Consider the following 18,994-nt stretch of genomic DNA (forward strand, 5'->3'; position numbering starts at 1 on the left):
AACAACAATTTTCCTCAATTGTGTCCAACTTATTTTTCTTTTGAGACAGGGTCTCTCACTAAACCTGAAGCTTACCAGTTTTTAATAGTGGCTGTCAGGTAATCCTTAGGGATCCTCCTTTCTCTGCCTCCCTAGTTCTGGGATTACTGGTATGGATTCCTGTGTCTGGTTTTTTTATAAGGGTCTTGGAGATCCAAATTCAGGTCCTCATTCGAGCATTTTTCAAACTAAGCCATCTCTCCAGCCCCAGGAAACTGAAGTTAAGAGAGGTTAAATATCTTCTAAGAACACTAGTAAGTTGCAAAGAAAAGTTACTAAACAAACTGTTACTAAAACTAAATGCATTCTCTCTCTCTCTGTCACATGACTTTTTTCATCCTTACCTCTTACCTTCCAAATTCTTTCCTGTTTCCTGGTTTCTATTTATCATCATCCATCCCCACCCCCCCATAAAGAGCAAGTTGAATCTTATTCCATGAACTTTTCCTTGGTGACTACTATTTACACTAATTTCTCCCTATTCTACAGAAACATCCCAAGATAGCTCTCAGAGTAAATGGAGAAGGATATCACAAGGCGTGTATGGCCTTGGAGAATGGTTTATCTAATTTCTAACTGCACTTCACACTTCACTATATAGTCAGGCTTTCCAATATTGAATAAGGAACTGATCCCACCGTCCATTGGTTTGCAATTTCAGGAAGCATTCTCTCAGGACTTTTGCTATCTCTCCTAAGGATTTGTGTGACTAGTGATGGATGCCTTAGTCTATATGATTTGAACAGGCTACGTTTTCTGGAAGAACCTAAAAAATGGAGCAAATCTCCACAAATTATCGGAATTTACAGCATGCCCACCTTCGGACTAGCACTCGGGACATCTAAAGCTTTTCCCTTGCCTTCTCCATGTATTCTTCTGTTGGAAGAAGCAACTTCAACCCTTTAAAGTTTCCAGATGAGAAGCAAAAGTTTGTTTCCTCTAGGCATTTTCCCATGTTACCACATCCAGAGGACCCTAACAATTGGTCCTTATTTGTGTCCACAAAAGATACTGAAATATCTATGATTTGGGGAGAAGTAGTGCATTGAAAGCGCAGGCGTGGTTTTAAACTCCTGGAGTACAAATCTCACCTCCGACATTTATCAGGTGTCTGCCAGTAAGCTCCTTAATGTCTCTAAGTCCCTCTTTCTTCATCTAAAAAAAGGATCCGAACCATAAAGCATTTGAACCTAGTATAAAAATAACATTTATGTTGAGTACTTTATATGCATGTTGTGCATATGCATCTTATCTAATTGTCAAAGAGCCAAAATGCTAATTTTGTACATTTTAAACGTCCAAAATACATAGAACCAGTGAGATCAGCAAGATCAGCCTCTGGCAGGCCAATGGAGAGGAGCCTGCTTCTGTGTGCTTTCACCTCTTCGACATATTTATATAATTATACGAAGTGCTGACAACAGTCCTGACCCAGATAGTACGGCGAGTTTTAAAAACAGTCCCGACCTTACAAAAGATGAGTGAGCTTTGAACTCTGACCATTGACTCCAATAAGAGCTGGAGATTTACAGTCTTGTCTGGGATTTCCACAATGAAGGTGGGTTGGTTGGCAACAGTACGTAAAAAGCGCACCTGTTTGAGTCTTCCGTCTTCTCTCCTTGCAAATAGCTCTACTGCAAATAGCCAGGCGCGCGGACCTCTAAGAGGCGAGCCCAGACCCATAGATTGCGAGAGGCGGTTTCCAGCCGGACCGCATTCAGAGCGCTCAGGAGCGCTGCGCCTGCGCACGCCGCCAGTTGCCGCGCGGACCCTGCAGACGTGCGCTTGCGAATTCTTGGGTCTGAGATGCGACGTCTCCGGGCCCTTGTCAGCTCCAGGTGCGTGTGGAGGACCTCAAGAGCCTGTGTGCGAGGTGGAACGAACCCCAGGGAGGGTCAGGCCTGCCTCAGTCCCGCCCAGGTTCCCGGGGATCTGAACAGGGTACCATGACCTCAGCCCCTTGTGAGTGCTTCGTCGGAGCGGTAAACTCAAAAGAGCTGAGCCCTGCGCCTGTCTTCCTTGGGTCGAATCACTTATGTCCCACTTTTGACTCAGCACCCCATCTGGCTTCAATCTGGAGCTTTCATCCTTGCCTTGCCTTTCCAGGCACGGGATTTTACAGTCCCGTTACAAGCAAAGGCTTGACCCCTTTAGATACAGGAGATTAAGCTTGAAAACATAGTTCACGTTTAGGGAAAGGTCAAGAGAGTAGGCCATGGGCAGAAAAAGATAGAAAGAGGCCCAGACTGTTGTAAATGTCACCAGAGATTTCCAACTGGAAGCCTACGTTTTTCTCAGGTGTTTTCTTTCTTGTTCATTTACTTTTGTGTTACTTTTTGAGATGTCTTTTCAGTGGTATTTGCTAAAACAGTGGTGCTTTCGACCGTGAGACAACATTGGATTTTATTGATGGCAGATCTTATAGTTTCTTGGCTTCATGTTGTTTGAGCTCCTGTCATGATCTGGATTGAGTCATTGAGCACATCCATTGGTTTGTATTGTTTCACTTTAACATGAAAATTAGCTTTAGTGTATTTTTTTAAAGTGTTTAGAAATTCAATAGAGAGAAAAGAAAATCGGTTGAAGTGGGATTTAAGCCTCTTAAGTGCACAGGGGGATTGTGCTTGGAGTATGGAAATCCCTGACCTTTTACTTATAAATAGGAAGTGAGATCACCACTTGCCACAAATGATTCTGACAAAGTAGGGTTCTCAGTAAGTGCTTTCCCAAAGCAAGTGACAGGACTATCCAGTCTTAATACTAGTGATGGCTGCTTGACCACAGATCCTTTTGGGCACAGGAGCTGTAGACTGCCAATTCCCATTATTTATAATCAGATAGTTGCCCTGTGTGATTTTAGTGTGGGACTTTGTTTTGAGAGAGAGTGGTGTTCTTCAGAAACAGTGAGAAGGTGATGGGAAAAGCATGCAGAAAGAATGGATAATTCCTGGCTGCAAGCCCAAAGCCGATAGCTTGACCTTAGGCAATTACAAGGTTTTGTCTGCCTGCTTCATTAGGAGAAGCCACCTATCCATACCAGACTTAATACAAAGTGCAGTGCAGTTTATTTCTCCTCCCAGCCCTCTTCTCCCGCATTAGCCCATAGGAGTAAGGAGCCCTTTGTTAGAAGCTTTCCTCCTGCGCACTGTTTCCATTTAGCTCTCACTTGGTGTCTTTCTGTTGAAGGGACCACTGGGGAACCAGCTCCTTTTGTCCCACTTACACTCTTGTAGCAAGTGAATAAAGGTTTGATTATTTAAGCTTGGCTCATTGTCCTGATTGACCATCTTGACTTTTGTTGCTCACCAGGAATTTAGTGAATTGCCTGAAAATTAAATAAATTGCTGAGTTCTTTGTAGTCTGCTGGGTTTATGATCATTTAATCCTCATAGATCTTAACTCTATGCCAACAAGTTTAGGAATTTTTACATATTATTCACTTTTAGATTTTTTTGTTTGTTTTTTAGATGAGCGAAGTAAAAAAATATCCAGAACCCCATCAGCTGCTTATTACTGGGTTATATGATGTATTTTATTAGTTAGTAGTGTGCTTTATGGTCTGATTGTTTTATTTCCATTATTTAAAGGAATTTATTTAACCACTAATAAGATAATTTTTCATGCATCTTTTAAAATAATATGACCCACAGGAAGAAAATAAGACTGTTGTTTTTCTTAGTACTCTTGTCTGAGGCACCTGATCCTGTCCCCCTAATAGATTACTTGTCCTTGAACATGGTGATTGATTGATTGATTGGAGATTCCCTGTTTAATATTGTGAAAAGCTATGTAAGGAACAGCTCTCACATACCTTTTAACTTTTTCCACTTGAGGTTTCAGAAAACTATATTTGCCACATGGTGTATATTCTGGAACTTTTTACTCGTAAACAAATTGGGCTGATCATGATTGACTAAGTTGACTTCACAGTCCAATAATGTGTATGGACCTGTACGTTGGAAAACACTGTTTTTTAAGCAACTGGCACAAAATGTTCTCTCAATTTTTGTTTGTTTCTTATTCGATTGCACAGTGAATTTGACTTTGTGTTTAAGGTGTCTTCTGGGAGAGATAATATGCAACCTATTGGTTGACTCTTTGCCAAGTTGGTAGAAAAACAAATTCTGAGTTTCTTGTATGGTTATAAATTCTTATATACTACAATGAAAGAACTGCCATAACTTTGTTTAACTTTAGCTTTAATTGTTGGCTTAGTTACTGCTAATAGAATCATAATGGAGAAGAAAAGTGTCTTTTCTGGATGATGATATGTGAGAATTGTGAAATGTTTGTGAAGTTTTAGTCTGTCTCAGAGACATCTGTAGTGAGTACGTCTTAGACCAGAATGACCTATTTTGAATATTGCCTGACAAAGGAAACACATCCAACATTCTGTTTTTTATTCATAAATACATATGTAAGTGTGCAATTTGTCAACCTCATTCTTTTGTACTTGTTTTTATCAGGAAGTCTTGAACAAAGCAGAAGGGAGAAATGAACTAAATTTTGTGTGTTTATCTCAGGAACCTAAAATATTATTACAGAGATAAGAGTCACAACATAAAATTTGGTCAATGTTGAGCTCAGTAGCATCTCACATTTCTGTGTTGCTTAAGTTTTCTGACATATGCACATACATTGTTGCCATTGACTTGCACAGCAGCTTGATGTGGGAGAAGACATTGCTCCCAGTGTAAAGAATTTCGAATTTCTTTTATCCTGATATACAAATTATACAGTGACAAATCTAGGAATAAAACTCAAGTCCTCTGTGAATATTCTCCTTGTTGATCCTAAATAATTGAGAGGAGAGCCAGAAGGCAAGATGGAGGAGGATTTGTTTTTTGGAGACAGGCTTTCATTTTGTAGCTCTTGCTGTCCTGGAACTCTCACTATGTAAACTAGGCTGGTCTTGAACTCACAGAGATTCAAGTGCTGGGATTAAAGGCATGTGCCATCAAACCCATTGAGAATAAATAGTTTTAATGTTGTTGTTCAACCATCTAAATATAATTAAATTAACTGTTCTTTGCTCAGAGCATGTCTGCAATATTGCTATAATTCAATGATAATACAGCTTGTTCTTGATATTTTGAAGTTTTACTTTTTAATCTATTTTAAAATATTTATTTATTATTAGGACATGTTCTCACTAGCTGAGGCTGGCCTAAAATTTCTGGATAGCCCATTTTGGCCTCAAACTCATGGTCCTTCCTGTACCTAGCTTATAATGGGAGGCTTTATGGAAGTGCACTACAGTACAGGTAATTTTTTTTTCTAATGACAAAGCGACTCATTGACATGCTAATAACAAAGGAAAAAATTTGTTAAGAGATCAAGTTTGGTCCTTTTAAAATATAGTTTATCAAATAGAAAAGTCATTTTAAAACATGGAGAATTTTAGATATTCTCAACACTTAAACGTCTAAAGAATTAGTTCCATGATTCTAAAGAATCCATCTGAGATGGTTTGAAGTTCTTGAAAACACAAGAAAAGTGCAAAGTCTCCCTTACTTTTCATCTTCAGCCTAAGGCAGGTAATTTATTTGCTTTTGTAAAAATCTTATTATTTTTTTAATTTTTAGAAATGTGTGAAGCTTAAAAATGCCATGGAGCTCGTGAGAGTATGCCACTGAAGAATATGATGGCTGGAAACACCTTGAAAATGGTCAAGATTCAGCAGTGTGTAACCAACAAACTACCTAGGAACAGGCCATATATTTGCAATATTTGCCTCAAGCACTTTGAAACGCCGTCAAAATTAGCCAGGCATTATCTCATTCATACCGGTCAGAAGCCGTTTGAATGTGATGTATGCCACAAAAACTTTAGACAACTAGTTCATCTGGAGAGGCACCAGTTAACTCACAATCTGCCTTTTAGTTGTAGTATCTGCCAACGCCACTTTAAACATCTGAAGACATTTGTGAAACATCAGCAGCTTCACAGTGAATCCTATCAGAACGATGTTAAAGTCAGAAGACTGCTTGCACCCAAGCAGGAGAAGCCTGTGTGTGGCGTGTATAATACTTTTACTGCAGAGGAGAGGCGGACACTGCACCCCTGCTCTAAGTCGGATCCCACGTACAGCACCACGAAGAGAAGAAAGAATATTCATGCATGTACAATCTGTGGCAAAATGTTTCCATCACAATCAAAACTTGATAGGCATGCACTTATTCACACTGGGCAGAGGCCTTTTAAATGTGTACTGTGCAGTAAATCTTTCCGACAGTCAACTCACTTAAAAATCCACCAACTCACACATTCAGAAGAAAGGCCTTTTCAGTGTTGTTTCTGCCAGAAAGGATTTAAGATTCAAAGCAAACTTCTGAAGCATAAACAAATTCACACTCGGAATAAGACTTTTCAAAATCTTTCTTTAAAAGTAAAGAGTCCTGAATCATGTCCCCTACCTAATAAATTACATGCAAAGCAGGATGCTTTTGAAAATGGTGATATGGGTGAATCTGAGGAGAATAATCCTCTTGATGTCCACTCTATTTATATCGTCCCTTTTCAGTGTTCAGAGTGCGAAGAATGTTTTGAGTCCGAGCAGATTCTCAATGGACACAAGTGTCTTCCTGCCAGAGGTGGCAGAATTCCAAGCAGGCTCAAAAGAAGCTGTAACTATAAGACCATTGTTAAAAAGCTCTTGGCTAAACTTAAACGTGCTGGGGGTAAAAAATCAGATAACCTTCAGTCAGAGAAAAGAACATTTAAAAGCAACTGCTTGAAAAATTGCGAACGTACTTCTGGTAAGCAACACATGGAACAGAGTCAGAGAACATTTGTGGGTTCACTTGGCAGACATGGATCATTCAAGACAGTTAGCAAAAAGAAGAAAACACTGACTTTGCCATTTTCTTGGCAAAAGCAATTCCAGAGCCAAAATATGGGTAAAAGTTTGCAAGGTGTCTTTGCAACGGGAAACATATTAACTATGGATGGCTCAGTGAATAATAAAGACTTGTCAATCTATGGTTCATCAGGTGAGGAGTACTTTAATAACTGTGACATGCTTCAGTGTGATTTTTCAGATTCGAGTGAAAATGTACATACTGGACATAAAATGTGTCCCTGTGATAAATGTGACAAAGTGTTTCCTTCTATCTCTAAACTACAAAGGCACTATTTAATTCATACTGGGCAGAGGCCTTTTGGCTGTAATGTTTGTGGAAAGTCTTTCAGACAGTCGGCTCACTTAAAACGACATAAACTTACTCATATTGAAAAGGTTCCCTATAGTTCTTTTTGGCAGGTGGACTTTGGAAATGTGAACAAACTTCTCATTCATCCAAGTGATGATGTCAGCTATAATGCTTCCCAACAGTGTGAGGGGATTAGTCTTCAAAAGTATGAGAGTTCAGAGTCCAGTCAGGTATCAGAAATTGAAGTCAAGGCAGAATCAGAGGATTTCATTCTCAGTACCCACTGCAGGAACAGGCAGTCTTACCTTGCTGACACGCTTTTGGAGTCAGAGCAGAGCCATCATTGTTACAGTTACTTAGGCCGTCCTGAAAGAAGTGATGGGCTCCTTTACCAGTGCAGTGTTTGTTGTAAAAATTTCCGATCGCCATCCAAACTGGAAAGACACTATTTAATTCATGCAGGACAGAAACCATTTGAGTGCTCAGTCTGTGGTAAAACATTCAGACAAGCACCTCACTGGAAGAGACACCAGCTTACTCACTTTAAAGAACGACCACAAGAGAAAATGGTTCTGAATTAATCTGTGTAACACAAAACTACTAATAGATATGCGACCTCTGGTAATATAATACCCTTTAAGACATTTTTGCCAAAGGCCTATATTAGGTAGGTTACTTCTTAGGCAATTGCTTGTCTTGCAAAATAAGGAATATGTTAAATAAAAATCACAGTGTTTTAGAAACAGCAGAGTAACTTGAAAAGTAATAGCATGGTTTGATGCCATAAGTAGGTATCTAAGGTTGTCAACATAAAACCTTGGTTGTAAGTTTGAATCCATCATATTCAATTTGGCCTCATTTGTTGAATTACTCCTTAAGACATTGTGTGTCTTTGTATGTATGCATACCTCCCAAAATGAGGCCAGAATTGGAATTCGGCTGCAGCAAACCACCCTGCCATATTTTCTTTTTCATGGAAGCTTAAATTCTATTGCAAAACGTTCTTACAAGTTAGAAGATAAAAGGATAATAGATACGGAAATGGGTGGGGGAAATTACAGCATTTTACTTTTTTATAGTGATTACTTTTTAAAACTGTGATAATTTTACCTTGGTAGACAAGTGTCCCCCTTCCTGTGTAGGTTACCATTGTTTCTTTAAGGAATTTAAAAGCAGGAGGAAGCTGGGTTGCACCCATATGTATTTACCATCCAATAATGTTTACATTTACATGGTATTTTCCAAGTGCCATGAGCTTTTCTTAAATATCTGTAGGTGTATCTTTTTAGACACTTGAATGCAGTGCACCTATTTGCTCATTATTGGTTGACAGCAGTGGCCAAGGACAAAACTTTGTTTCAATACCTTTGAGTGGCCCTATGACTTAACTAAATCTGTTCTGCTAAATTCAGTCAAATGGCAATAGTTCTGTAGTTTCAGTCTTAGCTCCTCTCTTTGTGAAAGACACTTAATGCTATAGTATTATTTCAACCTTTGTTAAGTTGTTACTTTGGTTAGTAAGGATATTGTTCCTGTGGAAGAATAAGGTGCTTACAGAGTTGAAGTCATCATTTTTTTCTAAACAGTATCAGTATTGTCATGATCTGACAAAAACATTTAATCCTACTCTGTGAGAGAAGTGGCGTAGTCACAGATTGTCCTTCACATTTGTGGCAGTATGTAAAATGCTTGACTAACATTTTTCTAGCAATAAAAAGGTTAACTGTTCTTTTTCTAAGGTGAAAAGAAATAGGTTTTATCACACTTATATATAGTGAAAAGGCCTGTGTTGGAAGTGTGGGCAATGGAGTAATTGTAAGTTTGATCACTGTATAAGAGCTGTACTTTGTGAGGGGTGGGGGGAGAAAATGGAAAGCTTTCAGCCCAAGTGAACCATAAGAAACTTGGGTTTAATTTACAGAGATAAAATGTGGTATGAAAAGAGTGCCCAAACGTAAACAAATGTGCCTATTTTTAAGTAGAGACGCTCGTCTGAAGAGGAGAGCTGTGTGCTTCAAGGAATAACTTCTGTTTCTTTGAGATTAGAGGTAGGTGTTTCCAGTGCAAGCACATTGTGGCTCACAGAACTGATCTGCACAGAACTATTAATGGATGTGTGTGTCACGTAAAGAAAGCATAAATAGTTCGTGTTTATTTAATATACAAAGTTAAGAATTTGGGCATTTCCCTAAGTTATTTATATAGTTTTATTTGAAGGGAAATGTCTCAGATGTTTCTTTCCCACCTAAACAGGGAGAGTTCTGAATGTTGTGCTCGTATGACTATGAGTCTTTGCCTGAGTAATAAGAAGATACTTTTTTTTTTAATTTGGCTTATGCCTTTCGAAGCTGTTTCATATTGAAAGTTGAAATACTGTAAAAATTTTGTCAAGAGATGTTCTGTAGTGCTATTTAAAGTACCTGTAACAAAATACTTACTGTTATTACCATTGCAAGCTTCTTATGACATCAGTAGGAGTGAAAATAAAGTACGAATTTATGTTAATAAACATGTTAAATGATGGTTTGCTGCATGCTAGGACTGTACTTGTTAAGTCAATTATTTTGATTTTCTGGAAAAAAAATTTATGAATATCTTTCAAGAGAACTAGAATTTCTTGTTTGGGTGTTTCCAGGTTTTAGCATGATGATTTACTGAAGGAGTTTGATTAGCTGGGCTAGGACAATTGCTGCTCCATGGTTCATACTGCAACAATGTCCATGATTTTAATATATATGTTGTATGCTGATAGAAAGTAAATGATGCTTAATGTTTTTGAAAAATCTCAAATTGCAGAATAATTTAAAAATAAAGTTTCAAGTTATATTGTTTGTGCTTTTTTTTTTAAAAAAAAAAAGAAAAATCACATAATATTGAAGTAAGCTGCCAGTACCAAACTACTTCATTACTTAAAAAAAAAGATTTACTTTTAATTATGTATATATTTGTATATGGTTATGTGTTCATGAGTGCAGGCAAACATGGGAGGACAGAAGAAGGCATCCGATCCTGTGGAACTGGATTTCCAGTTGTGAGCTGTTCCACATGGAGGCTGTGAACAGACCTTGTGTCCTCTTCAAAAGCAGTATATGGTCTTAACTACTCAGCCATCTCTCATGTACATCATTTATTTTTAATACCTCCTTAACACTTCTGAAAGAATGTTAATTCTGTTGTTTGTCATATGACATACCTACCTAATCTGTTTATCTACCTTTCTCTGACTTTCTAGATTTGTATTAATAGAATTGCCTTTTCCATATATTACCATAATTCTTTTTGCATTTGTCTTGTCTGTCCAGTGTTAGCTTAAATTAGACACATATTCACACTCTTCAGAGAAATAGCTGAAGCTTTATTCTTTTATTTCCTTAACAGTTTTGGGAGAAAAGCCCTTAAGATTGATGCAAGAAAACATAGATTCCATTAGGTGTTATGTAAAACAGCCCATCAGAATTAAAGATCTTTTAGGGCAGATCAACTGACTTTAGGCTTTGAAGTCAAGGGATCTTACAAGAATCCTTTGTTAGAAATAGTATTTACAGGATCTGTTTTATGGTGTTGAATGATGTCTGACTGCTAGAAGCTGCAAGGAGAGTGAACAGTTAATCACTGTCTTGTTTTTTTGTTTTGTTTTGTTTTTTGTCAATTAGAAGAGCTTAGCATTTCAGCACTAAGTAGAATTCTGTTAACACTAGCGAAAACAAGGAGACAATTGGAAAGAACAGTGGAGCAATGGTTTTAAGTGGGTTACATACTGTCAAGCTTCTGTTGGTCTTCAGAGTTTGGCTTAGTATCTCTTGGGCATTTTCTGATTTACTCAGGCATTCTGTTCCCTGTGCTTCCACTGCTTTATGCTCACAACTCATGTTAAACCTCTGTTGCTGTTTAATAAATGCCTGAAAGAATAACCTTCAAAGAAGGAAAGGTTTATTGTGGCCCAGAGTCTTGGAGATTTTATCCAGATCATCTGTGGTCAGTTGGCTGCATGTATTTAGGCCTGTGAGAAGGTGAGACATCATGATAGGAAGTATGTAGTTGAACAAACTTCTCACCCTGTGGCAGTTGCAAAGTAAAGAGGATGAACACAGGAGACCAAGTCCTACAATCTCGTTCCAAGGCCCAGCTCGACCTTGAATGTCACACTAGGCCCCATCTCTTGAAGGTTCCCGTCATCTTCAAATAGCACCAAGCCAGGGACCTGCTGTTAACGCCTGGGCTTTAGGGGAATATTCCAGATCTAGACTGTTGTTACTGTTAGTAGTCAACTTTCATGTGAATTGGTTGTGTTAGAAATACTGATGGCCACACTGTGCATCAGGATTTCTAATTCATTAGATTGAACCCAAGATAAGTTTATATAGGTTAACTGTTGCTGTCTTTTAGAAATAGAAATACAGTGGTGAAGTGCTTGCTTCTAGGAAGAAAATTGAAATGCCTCTTTTTAATGCTTAATACAGTATCTGGAGAACACCTTCTCAAATGCGACCTGAATGTGTAAGAAATGAGTTAGTGAAGAATTTGATACAAATATTTAGTAATCTCCAGATAGTTTTTTTTTACTAAAAAGTTACCTGCAATATATAATAGTGTCTTCAAATATATATACACATATATGTATATGTACATATATATATATATATATAGTGTGTGTGTGTGTGTGTGTGTGTGTGTGTGTGTGTAAAATCTTCTAGGAGTGTGCTCATGGTGAAGGAAACCTGTGGAGTTCATCATAGGAAACCAGTGATGGAGACTGAAGAAGAAGGAGCTGGGAACACTGCCTCCCTTTGTGGTCTCAGTTCCGTGTGTGTGTGTGTGGGGTTGGCAGTCTTTGGGCAGAATAGGGTGGTGTGAAGAGGGTGGGCAAAGTGGCAGAATACAGGCAGTTCCCCCACCAGCCTCTACACTGCTGCCCCAGCCCTTGGGACCTACTTCAGCTTGGCACATGATGAGACTGTATGTAATGTGCTGCAACCAGCACGAAGGTGCTTTATCTGACTGAACCATCTAGAGATAAATTCTTTTTAAATATGTAGCCTCATTTAGATCTTTTTGTATGCTCTCATAGGATGTGTTGCTTTTGATTGTGTTGAAATCAAAGTCAAATCAGCATGTCCTCCAACTCCATTCACAAACATCTCTCATCTCATCATTCCTCTTTCTCATCATCTTTCTCAATGTTTCACAACCTTCTTCCTTACACACTTCTAGAAACTTCAATTGCCCCTTTTTTCCATATGTCTAGTTTTGTACTTCTCTGGTGATTCTTTTACCTCTAAATAACAGACTTCTTAAAAGCCCTTGTTTTCCTTGTTCCAGTGTTTTTGGCTGGAGTAACAGGTCACCTGCCTCAAGCTGCCTTAACAAGACTTATCTGGTTTCCATGACCTGAAGGCCACTGACTATACAACTGCAGAGCTGTCCAGTCATCTACTTGAATCAATTCAGCTTCCTTCTATATCTGCTCTGCCTTTCATGGTGACAGACTATTTTTCTTGTATTTTCAGAATGCTTTTTAATGGACCTTTCTTCATGGTAGGGAGAATAGGGTAGGATCATAATCACAAGGGCAAGTACAACTGCCAGAATCTCAGCATGCCTCATCTCTGCCATCTGCCTTTCAGGCATATTCATGAACCAATCTCAGACTCAGAAGGACTGAGGAGATAGGATTGTCTCCATATGTGCTTACATTATGTATATGAGAATGACATGAAAACAGGTGAAATGTGAAGGTGTGTTTGGAGGGGGAAAAAGTAGACAATACCATCCTTGTACCTAGCTTAAAAATAGGTGTGGGGTATGGGGAATTAGTTCAGTGAATAAAAAGATTTGCTGAGCAAGCGTCTCCAGTGCCCAGAAAAGCTGTGCATGCTTTTTAGTCTCTATATGCACCGGGGTGGTCACAGCACACACCCTCACATACACAGTGTATGTACCACACATGAAAACATACAAGGAGGAAAGCGGGTTATGAAGACTTAGTGATTCTGGTTACTGTCCTACTTTACTCTTCATTCTTCATGGTCAGAATTGGCGGCAAGCACCACATCCCTACTGCCTCCTTTGCCTTTTCACTCCTTCACTTATGTTGCCTGGTGTCCACCATTCCCACCACATTCCTTGAGATCTGCCCTCTCAGTAGCTATTGAACAGGTGTTGGTGATAGCGACATCTCTCCTGCACTGCGATCTGAGGCAGACTGAGTTTAGTTACACCTCATGAGTCAGGCATGATCTTTCCAAGCTTGCTAGTGTATTCTGTCTCATTTGAATCACACAAATTGACGGAGGTACAAACACTGACCTAAGGAGATGATCAGAGTACAAAGAAGGAACCAGTACACAGAGAGCTTCTCTACTTCAGTCCCATGAACTAAAGTTCGATAATTGGTCATTAAGTTAAGAAAAACTGCAAGAAAGTCAAATCAAAGAGTCACAGACAAATGGAACCAGAACACTCATTAACTAACTGCCTAATGCTAAATTGAGATAGTCCTGACTTTGTTGTTGTTTTGGTTTTTGAGAAAGTTTCTCTGTGTAGCTTTGGCTGTTAGACCAGACTGGCCTTGAACTCACAGTGATCTACCTTGCTCTGCCTCTGCCTCCTCTAATACTGGGATCAAAGGTATGTGCTACCACACCCAGCTAGTTTTAAGTTTTAAGCCAATTTTAATTTTATTTTTCCTACAACAAAATATCCCAACTAATATTGAAGTCTTTTAATTGCCCAGTTGATGACCTTTGTGACATTCTTCTATTGTTTCACGGAAGCATTTCACACCACTGACATCTTTGCCTTTGAAATCCTTCCTTCCTCACTCCAAGATCTCTGTGCTCTTTTATTTAAGAACACAATATAGAAAATCTGCAAAACATTTATTACACATTATATTTTATACTATCTCAAATCTTCAAAATTTAGACAAGTGAGATTTGTAATGGAAGTTTTGGTTTCTCTAAAAACTCAGGTCATGTTATGTAAATATGCTTTTGTTTTAATCCCAAGTGTGGGGTTTTAGTTGGGCTATAGTTTTTCCACACCTCTTAATTTTCTCCTGTAATTCGGGCCTCCTGCCAGATGGTAACAGTCTTCCACGAGTAGCACAGAGACGGGTGTGGTATAGGACTTGGAGGATATAAACTGAGAGCTGAGAAGGAGGAGTGGTGTGGCATGAGGGGTTGGCCAGGCATGTGGGAGTTTAGAGAGACCAGAAAGACAGATGGAAAGAAACTTTTGGGGGACACAGTGTCATGGAGGATACTACTGGCTGCGTGCTGTTGATGGACATTGGTACAGAGCCCTAAAAACACCCCTCGACCCTAAAGATGCAGGGGAAACAAAGGGGTCAGGGCTCCCTCTCCCCGCTAACCTTCTCTCCTACCTAGGGTTGATGGAAGTGGAGGCCTAAACACCCCAAATGAAGTAGAGTTGTAAAAACGAGTGCTACAGAGATTAGACAAGGGGAGCTGTAAGATGACTCTGCAGTCGAAAACACTGGCTGCTCTCCCAGAAGATCTGAGTCCCAGCGCTATTTCAGATGTTCTCCAATCACCTGAAACTCCAGCTCCAGGGCATCTGGTCCCTTCTAGCTTCCACAGGCACCTACACACACTCTATTATATACATACACTCACACAAATATAAACATTTTTTAGAAGAGGGAGACAGGAAAAGATACTATGAAATAACATTTTGTCATAGATTTGTTGTGTGTTAAAAACAGATCTCTAGAAAGCGACATGTGACTTGAGCTCATTGGCTCAATGTCCTGGTCACCTGATCATGAGATAAACTGTGAATTTAACAAATAGCTAAATTGGAAATGTCGCCTGCTTTTTTCCTTACTACCCCAGATTGGCTGTATATATAAAGGAATTATTCTTCCCTTTAAAACTCCCTCTACCCCTGTATTTTCTATGTGACTTGTGGTTCTGTATATCTTTGAACTAAGAAGAACTCTGCTTGTACTGTCTGCCCAGCATCTCCTCATTTGTTTCTTTCATGACATCATTCCTGCTAGAACACACGCTGGGCTATTTTCAACCTTTGATTTGCAGTACTTCTGGCAGACAGCCCCACACCCATGTTACCTACTCCAGCCTCTCTCTAACATCACTCAAAAGGCATCAGACTGAAATAATGTCCAACCTGTGGATCTATGCTGCCTTTACAATGTCTTCCCCTAGATTTTAAGAGTTCCAATAACTCAAACCTCAGTGCTTATTGCTAATATCCTTCTGCCATCATCTGCTTCTGAGGCTTTCTGTGGTAGCTACAGTGAAGTATAAAAATAACAGTTTGAGCTGATCAAGATTCATCATCAAAGCCACTTAAAAACCCACCCTGCTGTTTATAGATGCTGCCTTTGGAAATAAGATGCCAGTGGTTGTTGTATATTCAGAATGATTTGTATTTAAAACTTTAAGCAAATTTTTAGCCATACCTCTATAAACAAACAGTAAAACTTGGAGGAACAAAACTATATTTATGTACTTAATCTCCACACCTACAGCTGTTTTCTTTCACACTGCTCATTTTAGCAGGCCACCACATATCCTAAGATTAAAAGAGACTCAATCGTGTGCCAGTATCTTGCCCATATTCTTCCAGAGGGAACTTAATGATATAGCCCTTTAATCTGTGTATGATTTTCTAAATGGGAGGTGTGTGGAAACCCAAGAGTTATAAAATGAGTGACCAAAGAAAAACCAGGCAAACATTTTGACCAGATATTTCCCTGGTGAAGATATATGCACAAAGCACACAAAAATATGTTCAACACCATTAGTCATTGGTGAAACATTATGTGATGTACTGCATATCTATTAAAATGGCTAAAAAGAACTTTAAAAACTATCCATATAAAATATTGATAGTAGAGAAAAAAAGATACCACAAGTCTCAAATGTTAAGGTACAGCTTTTTTGGAAAGACAGAAGTTCCTTAAAATTGTAAACATACACCTATCATATGACCTAGCCATTTAATGTGTTACTTCAGAGGACATATACCTCCACATAATGATTAGAATCATTTGTAGAGGATTTGTTTGTAGTAATTAAGAGCTAGGAACAATCTAAATGCTTATCAACAGGTTGCTAAATTAATGAACTGTGCTATGTCTGAAAAAATTGACTATTATTTAGCAAGAAAATTAAATCAGTGACTGACATGAGCAGCAACACAGATGCATCTCAAAATAATATTCATTAAGCAAAGAAAAGGCATATTGCAAAATTTACTTAAAAGTCTCTTTTTCTCTAAAATTTTACATAAAATTTATATGTAATTTTTAATGAACAGCAACCAAGATGATCAAAGGCGGCAGGTGTCTGGGTGAGAAGTGATGAAAGGTTGCATGCACAAGGACACACAGGAACTTTTAACGGCTGTAGTTAATCTCATTGTCATGATTCTGGTGCTGCCTTGATATCGAGTTTTACACTATGTGTGTGCTTATTGTATGGCAATCAGCACTTCCGGGCAGCTTTTAAGGTCACACAATGTGTGTGTGTGTGTGTGTGTGTGTGTGTGTGTGTGTGTGTGTGTGTGTGTGTGTGTGTGTGTGTGTGTGTGTTACTACCTCTTTCATTAGCGTTCAAAGAAATCCTCCTGCTCTTCCAAGTCCCACATTTACTAAACCACATTCAGCACCATCTGTCAGCTTCCTTCCTTTCCTGTCTGGGTGTTATCTTTCCTCCTTCCACCAGGGGGCAACCGAGAGACACGTCACAGCTTTCTAGCTCAGGCTTAACTCTTGCCCTGACTCTCGGGCCCACTAGTTCCGCTTCCGGGTGAAGGCCGGGGCGCCTTCCCAGGTCTCCGGTGGAACTCGGGGTGCCGCGCGTGAGCGGGCCCGGCGCTCTTGCTCCTCCCGGCTAGGCATTGCAGCCGCAGCTGGAGAGCCTCCGGGAGTCGCCGCGGTGAGCGCCGGCCTCTGGTCTGCGTCCGAGCCGGAGGCGACCGCTGCCATGGCGGCCCCAGCGCAGCCCAAGAAAATCGTGGCCCCCACGGTGTCCCAGATCAACGCGGAGTTCGTCACCCAGGTGAGCCCCGGCGTGTGCGTTTGTGTGAGGCGGGGAGGAGGGATGCCGGGGCCCTGAAGCCAATCCCGGGGTTGGGATTGTCTTTGATATCTTGTGTACGTGCAAGTTACTAGCTAAACACTGGAAAGGCCACAGTTGAAAGAGGCCGCTCCGCGTTGTCAGAAAAGATGCTACAAACCTGTTTCTGCACAAAATTGTATTAATCTCTCACGAGACTCCGTCTACAAGTAGATGCGTTAATTCTCTGTCATTCCGAAGCCTTAATTTGGTAGACAGGAAAGCCAGTCCTGGGCCTTCAACCTTTCATGTCCTTGCTGATTCTTTGAGAATTATTGAGACTGTAAGTTAGAAAAGTTTTAAGCCCTCCCACTTTTCTCTGGTCTCGGCAGATTTGTCAGGGCAGAGGCTTGGGTGCTATTTTCATTCGCTTAGCTCCTGCATGACTACATGCTAATTTGTCTGTATTTCTGGACCTCTCTCACCCTGACTTTACCTGCCCCATAAGGTTTCCTGATCGCTCAGATGCCTTCCTGTTCTTCTGCAGCCCGCTCTTCTCTTCGGTTTGTCTCTCTGTCTCTCTCTCGTGTGTGTGTCTGTGTCTTTCTGCTCTCCCGTTCTAACTTTGTGCGGTCACCCCTATACACTGCAATTACTTGACTATGCCTTGAGAACGTTTATCTGACTTTTTGGACATTGTTTCCACTATGTGGAGTCCCACCTTTACCTGTTTTCCTTTATTCTCATCCTTTTACACAACATTAGAGAAGATATTCCTGATTTGTTATACTACATTAAAGCTAAATGGAGATGCGCAGACAATTTGGGAAAGAACACTGTAGAGGAATGTTAATTCAGAACATGGCTGTTCTGGCAAAGAGATCACATCCAAAGACCTTCTAGGTCTGTGTGATCCGGCTGGAATAGAAACAAGCCTTTAATCCAGGAGACAGAGGCAAGCAGATCTGAGGTCAAGGCTCGCTCGTTATTGAGCAAGTTTCAGGTAAGCTTAGGTCCAGGTGTGCTGGTACAGATCTTTAATCCCAAACAATGAAGATAAAGTTAGTCTGTTGTTAGAAGCACCCATGTTTGAAGGGGATGTTTAATTGAGTGGCATAAAAACTGACGAATCAGAGAGATTTGATAGAATAGGATCTGCCCAACTCTCACTAGAAGAGAGAGGAAAGGGAAGCTACTTAAGGGGCAGTGTGGTGGGGGAGGCTGTTTTACCGGGACAGTAATAGGCAGGAATGAGTCAGAGAATGAGGAGTAGCCAGGAGAGTAGAGCAGATTGCTAGAGTTAGTTTGTGACCAAGCAGAGCGATTCATTGTCCAAGAGAGAAGCCAGATTGAGTAAGTCAGCTGGCAGAGGAGTTTGAGCCAGAGCAGCTGAGTTGAACCAGTGAGCCCAGAGCTCAGTAAAAACCAAGAAAGGGTGAGCTTATTCAGCAGTAAGTCTCAGAGGCTAAAAACATTCTAGGCCTAGGTTAGATTGTACGGAGGGTAGCTGCTTCTAGGACTAGGCCTGGGTTAGCAGACAGAGGCAATAAGCAGTATTGAATAAAACAGTGAATAAAAGGTACTTTTATAGAACATGGAAATGGTCCAGGCAATATCAGATACCGATGCCTTAAAGTTTGAATATAAAGAGAGCTAGAGTGGCTAGAGCATATGAACTGAGAGGGAAAATGGACCAGGAACAATACATGTGTTCAATTCTCTGTATGTGGGATGTGAAGACAGGAGGAATGGGAGTTC

The 18,994-nt window shown here is 39.9% G+C and overlaps 2 protein-coding genes across 2 annotated transcripts in view; both read left to right on the plus strand.

Moving 5' to 3' along the window:
- Window positions 1-1,763: 1,763 nt before the first annotated feature.
- On the plus strand, window positions 1,764-10,016 carry Znf770 (zinc finger protein 770). Its single transcript, XM_021649480.2, has 2 exons — window positions 1,764-1,877; window positions 5,625-10,016. The coding sequence occupies exon 2, from the start codon at window positions 5,666-5,668 to the stop codon at window positions 7,769-7,771; it is 2,106 nt and encodes a 701-aa protein (XP_021505155.1). The 5' UTR covers window positions 1,764-1,877; window positions 5,625-5,665; the 3' UTR covers window positions 7,772-10,016.
- Window positions 10,017-16,980: 6,964 nt separating this feature from the next.
- The window catches only part of Aqr (aquarius intron-binding spliceosomal factor), a 73,747-nt gene continuing 71,733 nt past the window's right edge, over window positions 16,981-18,994 (plus strand). Inside the window, exon 1 of the mRNA XM_021649474.2 lies at window positions 16,981-17,239. Coding sequence (XP_021505149.1) covers window positions 17,165-17,239 — 75 coding nt within the window. The 5' untranslated portion in view covers window positions 16,981-17,164. The remainder of the gene's footprint in view (window positions 17,240-18,994) is intronic.

Source organism: Meriones unguiculatus, chromosome 18 (assembly GCF_030254825.1).
Source record: "Meriones unguiculatus strain TT.TT164.6M chromosome 18, Bangor_MerUng_6.1, whole genome shotgun sequence".
In the NCBI taxonomy this organism is placed as follows: domain Eukaryota; kingdom Metazoa; phylum Chordata; class Mammalia; order Rodentia; family Muridae; genus Meriones; species Meriones unguiculatus.